Source organism: Chroicocephalus ridibundus, chromosome 7, assembly GCF_963924245.1.
Source record: "Chroicocephalus ridibundus chromosome 7, bChrRid1.1, whole genome shotgun sequence".
Lineage (NCBI taxonomy): Eukaryota > Metazoa > Chordata > Aves > Charadriiformes > Laridae > Chroicocephalus > Chroicocephalus ridibundus.
In genome coordinates this window covers 341,885-357,171 of record NC_086290.1, presented here as the reverse complement: position 1 = coordinate 357,171, position 15,287 = coordinate 341,885, and the positions used below count along the sequence as shown (strand labels likewise).

The 15,287-nt window shown below is 41.0% G+C and overlaps 1 protein-coding gene across 8 annotated transcripts in view; it reads left to right on the top strand.

The window, feature by feature from the left end:
* TANC1 (tetratricopeptide repeat, ankyrin repeat and coiled-coil containing 1) overlaps positions 1 to 15,287 on the top strand; it is an 82,196-nt gene that overhangs the window by 63,780 nt on the left and 3,129 nt on the right. For all 8 annotated transcript variants that reach the window (XM_063342683.1, XM_063342685.1, XM_063342681.1 and 5 more), the window contains 11 exons: positions 39 to 161; positions 1,023 to 1,259; positions 1,910 to 2,095; positions 3,885 to 3,963; positions 7,532 to 7,665; positions 8,146 to 8,269; positions 8,391 to 8,566; positions 10,208 to 10,340; positions 11,166 to 11,257; positions 13,199 to 13,345; positions 14,760 to 14,860. In XM_063342683.1, the coding sequence (XP_063198753.1) occupies positions 39 to 161; positions 1,023 to 1,259; positions 1,910 to 2,095; positions 3,885 to 3,963; positions 7,532 to 7,665; positions 8,146 to 8,269; positions 8,391 to 8,566; positions 10,208 to 10,340; positions 11,166 to 11,257; positions 13,199 to 13,345; positions 14,760 to 14,860 (1,532 nt within the window). The remainder of the gene's footprint in view (positions 1 to 38; positions 162 to 1,022; positions 1,260 to 1,909; positions 2,096 to 3,884; positions 3,964 to 7,531; positions 7,666 to 8,145; positions 8,270 to 8,390; positions 8,567 to 10,207; positions 10,341 to 11,165; positions 11,258 to 13,198; positions 13,346 to 14,759; positions 14,861 to 15,287) is intronic.

The following is a 15,287-nucleotide window of genomic DNA, read 5'->3' as shown; positions in this document are numbered from 1 at the left end:
TCCTATAGCGAGATTTCCTGTTATATCATTTTTGTTAGGGTCAGAGTAAAAGGACTGGAATTTCTTCCAGTCATCTCCAAGCCTTGTGGATCGGTTATAGTACTGATGGACTGTCCGCAGCCCTGGCCTCTCTGAGAAACATCTATACACCCAATGTGAAGGTAAGAAAATAAGCATTCAGGTACCATCAGTGCTTCCTCTGCCACTGTTGCTGTAACTCTGTTGGTGAATGTTGAAACTAACGTAACCCTTTAGAAGAAAAAAGCTACCATTGTGCATCTGTAACTGAACTTCTTGGTAATGAGTTTTCATGTACTGCTTTAAGCTGTTTATAAAGTCCAGTTCAGTTTTCCTCGATGGCTTTGATGGAAAGAAGGGTTTCACCCCGATTCCGATGTAGCCGTGCTCTGTAGCGTAGGTAAGCGTGTGGATGCATTTTGAGGGGGTCGGATGTTCCGCCTGATCTGCTGGGCAGACTTCAGACGTGTTTTCTTGTATGGGGAAGTATCCAGGGAACTTTAAGTGGGGAAATACTGTGAAAGGATGTAAAACGCCAGAACTTTGCACTATTAGTCGAATCCCTGGACTATGGATGGGGAAATCCAAGTTGATAATTTGCAATTTTAGCCTTTTGATTGGAAATTTGTCTGTACATGCACACACACACACACGCTCTGATAATTTTTTGAGAGTGCTTTTTACGCAATCTGGTTTTATGTTAATGGGGTCAGTTACGTAAATCTGCAGAGTAGCAAGTCACACAGATGAAATTGTGGTGAGAGTGTAGTGAGTTTCAGGGGAAGCTCACTAGGAGTGTGTAGTTCAGTAATACAATAATCTGTTGGCTAACAGATGATTTTAAACTTTCTGTTGCTGTATATGTTATGAAGTCAATGTCAGCCAATAAAATCTGCTTCAGAATTAGGAACTAACGTATGAGTACCTGAATCAAGATGTCAAAGTCTCTTAATAAATTCAGACAAATATTACGGAAAAACTGTTTTGTTTAAATTAAATTTTAGGTGAGTCGGCTGCTGATCTTGGCAGGAGCAAATGTGAATTACAGGACTGAAGTACTAAATAACGCTCCAGTGCTGTGTGTTCAGTCACACCTTGGCCATGAAGAAGTGGTCACTCTTTTACTAGAATTTGGAGCTGCTATTGATGGAACTTCAGAAAATGGGATGACAGCACTTAGTTACGCAGCTGCTGCAGGCCACATGAACATCGTTTCACTGCTGTGCAAAAAAGGTGCAAAGGTAAGCTGGGTCACAAAGATGCAATGTTTGCAGCTGTGAAAATCATGCAAAGGCCTAATAAAAACTGTTGTTGTACACAAGTATATAAATAAGACGTACGGACTTGGAGTGGGGCAGCGGGGGAGTCCAGAACATCCACACAGACTTCCATGAAGCATTTTCCATGTGCCCCTGATCACAACCCTCTGGCCCATCCATTTGTCCGGTTTTGGGTCCACCTCACCGTGCACATCTATCCCCTGTACTTCATCAGCTTGTCCCTGACTGTGTGATGGCAGACAGTGTCAGAAGCCTTACTGAAGTCGAGGTAGACAACATCCACAGCTCTCCCCTCACCCACCAAACCAGTCGCCTCATTGTAGAAGGCTGTCACCTTGGTTAAGCATGATTTATCCTTGGTAAATCCATGCTGACTACTCCTGGTCACCCTCTTGTCTTTCCTGTGTTTGGAAAAGGTTTCCAGGTTTTCCCATCACCTTCCCGGCAACTGAGGTGAGGCTGTTTGGTCTGTAATTCCCCAGATCTTACTTCTTGCCCTTGTTGAAGATAGGAGTGACATTTGCTCTCTTGCAGTCCTCATGAGCTTCTCCTCCCCATGGACTTTCACTAGACTCTTTAACTTTGAATGTTTATTTTTTTCCCCAATTCAGGCTGACTATGTAGACAAGAAAGGCCAGTGTGCTTTGGTCCATAGTGCATTGAGAGGGCATTGCGATATCCTTGAATACTTGCTCAGTGTTGCTTGGTTAACTCCTTCCCAAGAACAAAATTCACTAAGAAAAAGCCAGGCACTGCAACAAGCTTTAACAGCAGCTTCCAGTATGGGACACTGCCAGGTAGGTTGATAGTTCACGTATTTCCAGATCTGTTTGAATTTATCAGAATTGTACAACGGTGCTGGCAGCTATTTTTAAAAGAGGTTTGGGAAACAGAACTATTGAAACTTCTGATATTTAAAGTAGTATGCATTCTTAGCAGCTGTTTTAAACACTGTCGTTAATTATCCAGTGATATTCTTTGCTTCAGGATTTGTTTGTATGTAATCTTCTGTCTACTTTTTCCTCTTTGTTCTTGGAAGTCCTCCTAAATCTCTCATGGTGATGGTGATATTCTGTATCAGTGATCCACCCTAGTATGTTTCTACTTGAGGTTGAGGGGTTTTTTTTTTCATAGTATAACAAAATGTATATTGCACATACTTGCATGTGCTTAACTTTTTAACCTGATGCGCATGTCAAGTTACAAAATTCAGCTTACTTCAGCTTAACGTCACTGAAGACAGAAATTTGGGGTTGTATGCATGTATATGATAAAAGAATTGTTTGTCAGCATTACGGTATTATTCAGTAAAAGGAGCACTAAAGGTAAACACATAAGAAATGCTAAAAACGCTTTACATCTTTAGGTAATACAACTATGTCTTGTTCATTAGGAAAATAAATCTTAACCTTGCTATAAAAGTAACGGTTAGGTAAAGATAATTGAATAAAGATCAAACTAGGCTGATGGAATTTCCTGTGTGTGTATTATAAGTGATGTGCCAAAAGTGGAAACTTAAAATCTCTTCAGTAAAACCCTTTCAATATTTACATCTTTTAAATCCGTTATTTCTTTAATTGCCATAAGATCAAGAATTCTAATCTTGAAAGTTGTTTACATGATTCAAACATTGAAATGTTTACCTACAGTTATTTTATTATATGATATATGAGCCATCACTGTCTCACAGTATAAATTTGAGGATTCTGAACTATGATTAACTTTCCTTCACTCTCATAAAACTTCTTGTTTGCTATCCACTGATTAAATGAAAGCAGTCAACTCCTGAATATCAGCAAAATAGATCACATTAATCATAATTCTACTTTATCCTTTGCTTTTTCCCGTAGCACCCAAACCTTTTGTTAGTGTGATTCTACTCCCCTACCCACTTGCCGCAGTCTCAGTGGGCATCTCCTCCGTTAGAAAATAGCCATTAGAAGAGGTTTTAATTGAATAATCTTTTACTAGCCTGTGGTTACAAAATATAGATTTTCTTAATAAAATAAAAACACAGCAAAACTTAAATTTTAACTCATCTGAATTATAAAAATTAGCATTTAACGGCGTATGCTTAAAACATTCTGTGAAAAAATTTTGAAAAACAGCTAAGACATAAATGAAGTAAAAGGAACAGCATAGGAATCGCCATTTTGCAAGATGTATGCAAATATTCTCTTTTTTCCCCCCTTTGTTTTAGGCAGTATGGAATTTGCTCACTGAACTGGGATGCTTTTTTTTGGGGGGGGGCGGGGGGACGACATTGTTTGTCTTGATTATTCTGGCATATGTAGGTCACACAGGGGCTCATTAAATCATAATCATGTAAAACCCTGAACCAATTAACAGAAGGGCACTGGGGTTTTTTTTAACTGCTTTTAATAACATTCAGTCATCTTCGAGTCATACTAAAAATCGTACTGAGCTTGCGTGGGTGGATTATGAACAATACTAATTTTGTTTGATTCATGTGCATCAAGAGAGAAGCAATCCTGCTTTTTAAAGTCTTCTGCCTGTTGCTCTGTCTTGCGAGTGCCAACTGATGTTTTTATGGCTCCCTACGTCTCCGCTAACTCTTTCTGACAGGTGGTTTGTTACATCTTGACAATTGAAAAGGACCATGACATAGACATCAACGACACTGATGCCTTGTGGGGAGAAACAGGTATTTCCTTTCTCATGTTTTCCCTAATTAGAGTTGCTCATTTAAGAAGTAAAGGGGTTTTAATTTTGATTTTTTCAATTTAATTTTATGTGATAATAGTCACGGGAAAATACCAGTTTTAATAATAAAATGAAGTTTATAATTGTAGAGTTTTTAACTTATTAAATCTACTTATCTCATGTATTGAAAAGAATAGTTATTTTATATTAAAATTAACGGAAATTACTGACTTTCTAATTAAATTGAAAATTGGCTGTGGAAATGTAGTGCTCCAAGCTTCAGTGTAGAATTTCATAGGATTATCTGTTTGAGAACGTCTTTTTTGTTTTTTTTTTTAAATCCCATTTGTTTGCAGAAAATGCTAGGCAATTGCCTCATTTGTTCTAATTAGGCAAGGGATGAAAAAGACATGCCTTTGTGTGTATGGGAAATGCCAAGTACTTTTTTAAAGACAGACTGTAGACTGTGCAGCCTGCCGCTGAAAGTTCTCCTGTTGTACCATATGAGTAGCATCTCTGTTTCATGTAAACAGCTGAGATGGTGCAAGCAGGTGGGAAAACAGTCTCTTTTAATGATTATCAGTAGCCTCTTCACATACCGGAGAAGTAAATAATCTTTGTTCCTATATGTATACAAAACTCTTGTTGCAAATCCTTTTAATTCAAAAAAACATACATCTGTTTCTAAATTAATTTTCCTTTACTATTTTATTGTCAGCATTTTGTATTGAAATTCTTGCTTAACGTATTGGGAATATTTACTCATGGAGTGCGTGCTTCCTTGTGCAGTGCTGACTTGTGATGAAGGAGAAGGTCCAGCTCCTTGGGGCACTTTAGTGCTCTCTGAGATAGAGTAGTAAGTTTGGGACAAGAAAAACATGTAGAGTGAGTCAAGAGAGCCACAGCATTAGCATTACATCAAATACTGTTCTTCAGTTATTGAATGTAAAAAACGCATGTGGAGAGGATGGTACTTTATATGCTGCTGGCATCCTCACAGTTTTGGGGGTGTTTGGTGGACTCAGATGTGCATTGTGCCGCATGATTCTTTGCCGTCCGTTTTGTAAACGGGACCATGATTCGGAGGTGGACGGTGATACAGCTTAGAAGTGCGAGGCAGGTGGAGTGAGGAGCGGGGTGTTCGGTGAGTGCCTGTTTTCAAAAGGGAAGATCCATCCTACCTTGAAACAGCATAGAACAACCTGAAAGGTCATTCCTTTTCATACAGAAACATGTTCAGGAGCAGCTTGTTTCTGATGTTTTCTACCTGAATCCAAAGTTGGTTCTGCTCATTGTGGAGGCTGTTTCAGTAGCATTTTATGTTGGGAGTCTTTTAGAGGGAAAGACGGCTAGAGATCATCATTGCCATTCCTACTGTTTTATCACATTAATGTAGCTGAAGGCCACGTCTCTATGAAGTACAGGTCCGAAGCAAGTTAAATAGCAGATAAAAAAGCCACGTAACACATGTCGGGGTGGGAGACTTTTAAGCCTGTTTTCTGAATTGCCTTAGTTTACCCTTTTCAAAATCCACATTGCTGTGTCTCAGATGGAAAAGACGATCTTAGGTTAAAGACATCTCCGAGATGTTTTTCCAGCCTCATATCTTCTATACAGCTAATTTAGAGCATTACTTAGTGTCTAGTAAAAGTGATAGAAAATAGCATCCTTTTGGCTGCTCTCAACTTTTGCAGAGTACGGTTAGGCAGGTCAGAGGTGATCCTTTTGAGCAGAATAGTTGGAATTCCTGAGCAGTGTTTAGTCCTGATGTTGTTTAAGATAACAGGAGGACTTGCTTAGTCTTCTTAGAGCTGGATCAGGGCGGTGGGGTGGGGGGTTATATTGTTATATTGTAATGTTAGTTACACCATGAGCTAAAATGCTGGTACTGAAAGAAGAAAAAATGTGAAGTTTTTGAACAAATAGTTTGTTTTGCCTTTAATGTTGATATCTACAGCAGTTTCTTTCCAGTTGTTCAGATCTAAGCAGTTGCTGTAACTGTAACATAACGAGGTGTCAGTGAGTGAAGAGTGAATGGGTTAGATGTTGTTGTTAAAAACATAATGAATTTCCTACTTCCTGCAGTGCTTGTAATTTCATTTATTTTCAGCATCCATTGGCATTTTAAAAAATTCTACTTTATCATGTTTGAAAATGCTTTAAAAAAATGAGTAACAAGAAATTCACAATTTGACCTGCTTCTTATTGGAAAATAGATGGTATTGGGACTTAGAAAATGGAGGGTCGAGTTTTTTGCTGGGTCCTGCAGAAGCTAGCACATGAACCCATTTTCTAAACAGTGTTAACAGTACTGGTGACGCTTCAACACAAACAAGAAAAAAACCTATTTTAATTTCAAGCTCCATTTAAAACACAGTAAGTTGATGGGAGTGAAATGGAAGAGGGGAAAAAATCATGATGGGGAGAATATTTTATTTTCAAGCTTCAATGAGCACCACAGTGAAAAGCAGGGAGTGCAATAAGCTGTCGGAGAAGGTGGCAAGTTGTTTAAATGTACAGCCTTACAGCAGCGCTTCAGTGTTACGGTACTGAGTCGAGTCACAAAGTATTAGGGCCGAAATTACCTGCTTTCTCATAAGCCGTATATTGTGAACACAGATGTGCAGTATTTAGTATCTTACAGGTGTCTAAAATGAAGATCGTGTCACTGGTGGTCTTGTCACACTCTGCGGACACGTTGGGGGCCGCTGGGCTGCCCCGACCCCAGGGATGCAGAGTGTGCGCGGCCGTGGCACATGGGGGAACGGTCACTCTGGTGCTAGTGTCTGTCTGTCTGTCTGCCTACAAGTTGCAGGGTTACTGCATTTTAGAGGTCAGGAGCACTTGCTCTTGAATTCATACACTGTTCAGTTCCAAAAAATATGTTTAAGGTGAACTAGAATGCTGATGTCACTTGTGTACTGGGAATGTGCAGCAACGCCCAGAAGTCTGGAGCCAGGGTTAACAGACAGGAATTGGAACTACTGATTGATAACCTGCTGTGTTCTTCACGGTGAAAAACAGGGAAAGCAAGTTTAACTAGTGCAGAATGAAGCTAAATTGTCCAAGATACAGGCTTGCTGCAGAGATCTAAATATCTGATGTTTGGTAACACATCACTGCAAGGGGTCGAGTAAACAGAACTTCCTGAAACTTGAGCTCTAAAGCCCTTTGCTGAATCCCAGAACTGTTATTGTCCTCACCTTTGGGAAGGGCCTGATGGAAAGAGATCAAGTTTTCTTCTCATCAAAAAAAATGGTTAATGAAAAAGGAACTACAACTGCCTCAGGCTGGTGGATTTATAAAAGATTTTCATAAAGATTCCTTTTAACTTAAAAGCCATGCACATGATACAGTTGTTATCTTTGAGAATCTTCTTTTAATTTACCAGAGAATGTCTGTGGCTTATTGACTTAACCTGATTTTGACTAATTCATTTGTGTCTGAAAATAGTTATGAAAATCTTACGGAGTGGCTGAGTTGAAAAAAAACTGGGGACACGTAATGCGCGTGTGTCAAAACATGTGGTGAAACAGCAGAGATGATGATAATGAAAATGCTTTCTTTAGCCCTGACAGCTGCTGCAGGAAGAGGAAAACTGGAAGTCTGTGAATTGCTTCTTGACCACGGGGCAGCTGTGACACGAGCGAACAGGAGGGGGATTCCACCGCTCCTGTGTGCTGTACGGCAGGGGCACTGGCAGGTCTGGCACATCTTCACAAATTCAGTGGGTTCCTTTGGGAAGCACTCCTTGATTCCTCCCCTCTCTAGTCCTCTAATAAATTCCTGTAAATTTTCTAATATGCATTTGCATCAGCTTCAAAGGGATGTGTTCAGCAGCCCACTTTTAAAGGTATTTAAAGTGATACAAAGGATTCGAGAGTACATCAGCTGCATGACAACCTTAACTACAATACACCTGAAAAATAATACATGGGAGTTAAAGCATTTTATTTCCTAGACTAACTAGAGAGGCAGTTTCAGATCTTTTATACTGCTTCTGACACTGGTCACTGTGGTCAGGAGAAGGCCCTGAACTGCAAACAGTTAAGGCTTGAGTTGCGCAGGATTTCTCAGTGATAGCTATAAATAACACCTTAATCCCCTCCTTTAAATGTTCGTGCTATTATGGCTAAAATTTAACTCTGCCCATTTACTTTTGAATTCCCATTTTCTATTTCAGATTGCTAAACTTCTAGTGGAGCATGGGTCTGATGTGAATTTAAGCGACAAGCAAGGCCGAACTCCACTGATGGTGGCTTCTTGTGAAGGACATTTGAGCACGGTGGAATTTCTGCTTTCTGAAGGTAGAAAATAAATAGTGTTTGAAGGCTGCACAGCTGTAGCAGAGACTGCATCTGTGTGAGTTAGGTAATTCTGCTTATTAAACAGAACATCTTCATAACCTGGTTAATTTTCATTTTACAGGTGCAACTATTTCATCTCTGGACAAAGAAGGTCTGACAGCTTTGAGCTGGGCATGTCTAAAAGGCCACAGGGAAGTGGTTCAGTATTTGGTTGAGAAAGGCGCAACAACTGATCAGACAGACAAAAATGGACGGACACCCCTAGACCTGGCAGCTTTTTATGGAGATGCTGATATTGTAAGTATAACAGTTACAGTTCTAACAGTAGAAAAACGAAGCATGTATTCAATTTTCATAATACAAAACAAAGCTTGGAGAAAATACTGCCAACCAAAACAGAAAGGAAGTTTGAGGAAGTAGACAAGATGCTTACACTGCCGGCTTCTTGGCTGCAGTGCAAGTGTTTACTCAGAAAAGTGTTTTCTCCATAAGGTTTTAGTATGAAGGTAGCTGGGATAGAAGTCCAGCATTATGCTGTTATGTGTTACAGCATGGTCTTGTACTTCAGCGTCAGTGCTTTAAATCTCAATAAAAAGTCGCATTTAAAATGTCTGTGTTGGATGAACTGGAATAAAAAAAATATCCCGTGGGGGATGAAAGGAAAATACCGTTTTTCAGCCTCTGCAAACCTGTTGAGGACCTGGCAGGGTCCCAGTGAGTTGTGTGCCTTGGTGGAGCAGAGACCGCAAGTGAGAGATGTTGGAAGAAGAACAGTATTGCCGGAATAAGTGAAACACAGAAAGATTTTGCTTTTCCTTCATAAGGCAGCATTAGTTGTCTTTGACAGGTATCTTACAGGCTTTGCATGACAGGGAGAGAACTGTTAGAAGTCCTTACGCTTTTCATCTTTTGAGGATGGCACTGAGCACATCTCAGTGTTACCATCCAGTCTGTCAGCGTGGAGATACAAGGCCCAAGGTGCAAATTCTGTTTTTCTCAGCTTGTTCCACAAGTCATTTCAGATATAGGACAGATGAAGTTCCTTTTTCAGTCCTGTACCTTTCTCACATATTTGCCTTCTCCCTCTATAATAGATGTTACAATGCAAGAATTTAACGCATTTTAGGTGAAGGTTTTCTGAATCTGAAATGGACCATGCCTGTAACTGAGATCAAAAGTATATAACAAGTTTAAAGTCTGTGGTTTAGAATCCTCTATATCTTTATTTTTGATATATCTATATCGAGATATATCTATAAAGATTTTTGAAGTGATTGTATATTTTTGTTCTCGTGGTTCAAAACCCAGTAATTAAGCACGATTCAGAAGCCTGACCACATAGAACTGTGATTTCCACAAACTGCATGGAAGAATGCTCTGTAAAGAGATCCAAGAGTTCACCAGGGAACCAGAAGGAATAGCACGTGCAGCCTCTCAAACTCGCTGGCATCTTTATTTCTAGAGTTTGCATATACAATGTCCTGTTTCAAAACAGCAGTTCCTCATTACTGCACGTGGGGCTCCTGGCTGCAGTGTCACAGAGCAGGGGGTCTGTGCTGCAGCTCTTCATCTGAGCGTGCTGCCCTTACGCCGCGTTGCTGTGCTGTGTACTGGCCTGCAGAACGTGAACAAATCGGACAACAAGCATAATGTGTTGGTCTTAGTGTTTTTCCGGCACAGCTACATCCGGGAATTTAGGTGGGGATTTGGTTTTTTTTATATTTTTTTTTTTAATTCCTCACCTGCAGTGCTTTGGAGCAGTTTGATAGTGTTCCCATGCTCTTTGTCTTCAGTGGGTTCAGTTCAATGGATTTCCAGTGGCGTTAGCATACTCTGGAGCACGTACTCTGTGTACCTTGAGGACGATTAGGTGGTAGCTTAGGTGTTTGACTCCTACCAAAAATAACGTTACAAGGCTTGTCTTGTTTCTTTTCGCAGGTGCAGTATTTGGTAGAGAAAGGAGCGATGATCGAGCATGTTGACCACAGCGGCATGCGGCCACTGGACAGAGCTATTGGGTGTCGCAATACGTCAGTAGTGGTTACGCTGCTGAGAAAAGGAGCGAAGCTAGGTGAGTACAGCTGTCCTGTGCTCAGAGGAACAACCAAGCATCTGCTCTGCTGGAACTGCTGTCATTTCTGTAAAGCACGTTAAATAAATAGATCTTGGAACCTGCACACTGGGGTTTTGCAGGTTGTACGGTTTGCAGGTGCCCGCTCAGGAGAAATCCAGTCTCTTAAACACTCAAGACTCGCTTCAGAAGTGAGTGAATGCAAGTGATTTTATTCTGTTTTCTTTGATGTATGTTGAGGAGGTTGGGGGAGTCAGTCTTTACGTGGTATTTCATGATAAACAAAAAAATGATGATTACACTCTTAGTGGTACTTAATTCTAAGACTATTAACAATTTAGTTTAAGAAGTTTTACGTTAAATAACATTCTTTTAATAAGTTATAGAATCATACATTTTTGCAAAGGGTAAGCAAAAAATATATGTCCAATCAGTAGGCAAGTAGATGGTGCAGATGTGTACGTGATAATTATTGAATCTGTAGTACCTTTAAGTCATGATTTATTATTATTTGGGTGCCAAGTATGATTACATGCAGATTCTTGCTTAGGCCTGAACTTTAACATGACTTTCATACTGTCCTGTTCTGGCTTTAGACCAGGGGCGAAATGAATTGGACCATTTAATATCTGGCTGTTATCTATTTGGGGCAGCAGGGATATACGTGTTTTAAATATATGTGCACATGATGATGATGATGATGATAATAGTAGTTCCACGCAGGTGGAATATCTACTGAGAGAGAATTAGGCTTTCTCGTGTGAGTAGATATCAGAAACACACTGTCTTCCCTTTTGTCAGACATCCTTAAAATTTAACTTGCAGGAAACGCAGCATGGGCAATGGCCACTTCAAAACCTGATATTCTCCTTATTCTGCTGCAGAAACTGATGGAAGAAGGAAATATACTGTACAAAGTAGGTAGATTTTTATTTTTTCTGATAGCAGAATATTGTAATTGGACTTCTGTCTGAAAAGTCCTTCATACCTCCTTTTCTGTTCAAACAAGATGTGTACTTGCACATCTCACTTTGGGAACGAGACCAAGAAATCTGGAGATCCCTGGGAGGGAAAGAATCATGGAGAACTCCTGTGTAAAATAAATAAATAAAAATTTAAAGACGGTTAAGTACATCTCGTTTCTCTTGAGCAAGTCGCTCAGTGATCATTTGGAGCAGTCAGTTGCTTCTTAAGAGCAACTGAGAATGTAAGGGGCTCGTTTGAAAGTGCCTGATTGAAGTAAGTGACACTTAGGCATATCCTTTCCTTCAGGATAATGTTCTTTTGTGTGCTATTTAAATATATAACGGGGAAAGTGACAGCTCTTTTGATACACTCTTTTTAGTAGTGGTGATATATTGCTCAGAAGAGAGACTGTTTTTTAAACTGTGTGGTACATCTGTGTTATTTCACCAGCCCAGCACAGTGCCGAATGGTTTTTATGAGCGTCTTTCGAAGTCTGTTCTAGCTACAAGACTTGTTTTCTAGGGTTTTTTTTTATAAGGCCCCTCAAATACCTGCCATCTTATTTCTGATCTTTGTTCTATATCAAATGGCTTTGCACAGTACAGAGGAGAGGCCCTGGAGGCTTTGCCGTCCTGAATCAGGGTGGACCCACTTAAGTTCTCCCAAATTCTGCATTGGAATCTCATGAATTTATCAAGTTTATTGATCCTGAGATAGGTTTAGAGCTTCACATGCAAGCAGGTGCCTTTGAGCACGGGACACCTTTCAAGCTAGAGGGTAACAGCTGTGATGTACAAAGGCAGCCGCGTCAGCCCGGGAGCCTCTGTGGCCTCACGCTCTCAGCGGTGCCCTGGGTGCGACTCACTGCTGGCGCAGAGTGACTCGTACTTGAGCGTGCTCGTAGTATGCAGTTAACCGCTTCTCAGCTCTCCAGCTGAATAAAGTAAGATAAACCTTAAATATTTTCCTTGCTAGTTTCAACAGTAAATTTTGACCGCTTTGAGTGCTAAGATGAATTAAATAATAAAAAACCCCAATGTTTATGAAAATAAATTAACTGGTAAAATATCCGTGAAGAGAAAAATTTCTTCGTCTGCAAACTAGATATTTGCTTTTCTTCTCATACCAGGATTTCAGTGTTTTTAGCAAGACTGTCTCAAATCTTCAGTTTATTATGGAGATGTTCTCCAAGCATCTCCTGGAGAGTCTGAGCATTTCCAGTGCAAGGGTGGATCGTTCAGGTAGTCCTGAGGGACGGGTCACTCTCATACTTGACTCGCGTCAGCAGAAGCAGAGTGACCTCTGGCTACTCCAGCCTCACCCACCTGGTCACCCGACTGCTGGTGGCCGAGACGCCGGGCGGCTCCGGGGGGGCTGGGCTGCGGGTCTGGGCTGCGTGACCTTCTCCTGTCCGGCCCCCTCGTTGCCAGAGCTTGTCCTGCGGTGTCCCCTCCTGACTTGTGACACACCGCTCCTGACTGAGGAAGTGCTCTGCTGGAAGCATCTAGGCGTTAGACTTTTAACCAACTACATCATCAGATATTTGACTGCTCTGATTAAAAAAAAAAAAATAAGAAAGAAAGAAATAACGAATTGTGTCATGCATTAATTGTACATACATGAATTTTTCTGATACAAGTGGTACGTATTAATGCAAATATCCTAGTGAAATAGGTGCGAGTTTAGAAACAACATAAACTCCAGTTAACATGCAAGTTCTCTCATTGTGTCTGTGTGTAAGTATAATTCATACTGTATAGATTTATTTTTTAAAAAATCTGTCTCCGTGTTTTCCACTTGACCTGTTGGAAGATGTCAAATATAAATGTGCTTTTTTGCAACAGTATTGCAATATTAAGAGTTCGTGAACCTCTTGTTCCCTAAATTTGTAGAAAGGTAAGATGAAGGAAGCAGCACAGCGCTATCAGTATGCCTTGAGGAAGTTTCCGAGGGAAGGATTTGGAGAAGAAATGAAAGCATTCAATGAGCTGAGAGTTTCGTTATACCTAAATTTATCACGATGTCGACGAAAAACAAACGTAAGCTCTTGCTGTTAATCTGTTGCTTCTCTGACATTGGGAATCTTGGACTTCTGTTCTGCTGCGTTACTGAGTTTGTACTTGGACGTTTATTTTTGCTGTTTTAGAATCCTTTTCTCTGTATCCTGATTTTGGGCTTTGTTGTGTCAGCAAGCGGGGACGGTTCATAAGATGAGGGCGTGCTGCCGTGGGGGATCCATTACAGCTGTTCTTATGTGGTCCAGTTATTTTGCAGTGACGAACTGCTGGATGGCTGTGGTACTTCTAAAAGACTAAATGGAAAATGCCACCGCCACCACCCTTTGTTACCGTACAGCATACCCTGCTGCTGCAGCTGCGTTGCCTGTGCTGGTCGTTTCTTTGTACCCTCGCCGGTGCATGAAATGGCTGGTAGGAACCTGAATGGCTGGCACAGCAAAAACTTCTGATTTTCTGAATGGACTTCACACAGTTCCCTCCTCTCAAACAGTAGCTTCTTAATTCCCTGGTCATCCAGGTTGTTCTTGGCATCTGCTCCAATTTGAAGAATTTCTAAACAGAGGTGTCCAGGACTTTACATGGCACCACAGAACCAATCCTTCCCTTCCTGTGCCGGAGCTGCTGCTCCTGACACCTTCCCAGAGGAGACTGGCTTTTTCACTGGCGTGGAACTAACAGCAGAGAGTGGCTGTGACCAGCTGCTGCGTGTGCGTTTCCTGCTGTGTCTCACTGATACACTCTCATGTACATTTTGCCAATCCTGAAGTGCATCACCTTACAGCTAAAGCTCGAGTTCATCATTGCTCTGCTCCTGCACGGCATCTCAGGACAGGTTTATTGCTGTCGGTACTTCCCAACCTCCTGTATCATCGTGCTCGATAGAATTCAGTATCATGGAAACCCTGTGCTGTGCACGGCTGTTATGAAAATTAGATTTGCTTCTGCCTTCATCTTCCCCATAGCCACCCTTGCCCCCATTTCAGTCCTGCTTTGTTCATCCCAGTCTTTGGTTTAACCAACAACTTACTAAACTCTTATTCTGTGTTCCTGTTAAATGACGACCAAATATGTTACGTCTAGCGCAGTTCTCTAAAAATTTCACATACCTTATCAAAGAAAGCACTGGACTAGTCCAGCCCAGTCCCTGATTTTTTTTCTTGTTTTTCTCTAACTTCCTAGCTCTTTAACTAGCCTTTATTCAAAACACTTCTAAAGCCTTGCTCTCTGGCGCGGTCATTTATCCTGTTAAACCCGCAGGCTCTGCGAGATGCGGCCTGGCTCAGTCTTTCAGAAAATACCTGCTCTTGCTAACTGATAAAGGTGACTGTCAGTACTGCATAAGCTGTCTGCACTTTTGGAACAGTACCATGAAGAAAGCGCATGCAGCTTTCTTTTCTTGTCAATGTATAACTAATACATTTGTTTAAATTGTTAGGACTTTGGTATGGCTGAAGAGTTTGCTACCAAAGCATTGGATCTGAAACCCAGCTCTTACGAAGCCTATTATGCCAGAGCAAGAGCCAAGAGGAACAGCAGGTATCCTTCCGTTCTGTGCATCTGCCTGCACAGGTTTTTTTCTAACCTCCTAACGCTTTCAATAACGCTTTTTCTTTTCCGATAGCTGCGTTTGGAATTTGCAAAGAAAAAGTTATTTTCCATGTGCACTTTCCGTCTGCATTAGGTCTCTGTATCAGCTAAAGCCAACCAAACCGAAAAAGCGGTACTGAATACTCATTTAGGTAATTATTAGGTAGTCCAGAAAGTAACAACTTGATATGAAGAGGGATTATTTTAAGTGCAAGAGTGAATGGGACTGCTGCTCCACGTGACTCGGCAGAATGTTGTCAGCAACGTGCCACCAAACTCCAGCGCTGAGTTATTTATTGCCAAGAGTGACTGGGCGGGGATAGGACGGGATACGTTGAATCATTAGCGGTTCAAGATAAAACCCAGGGCAGAGAGG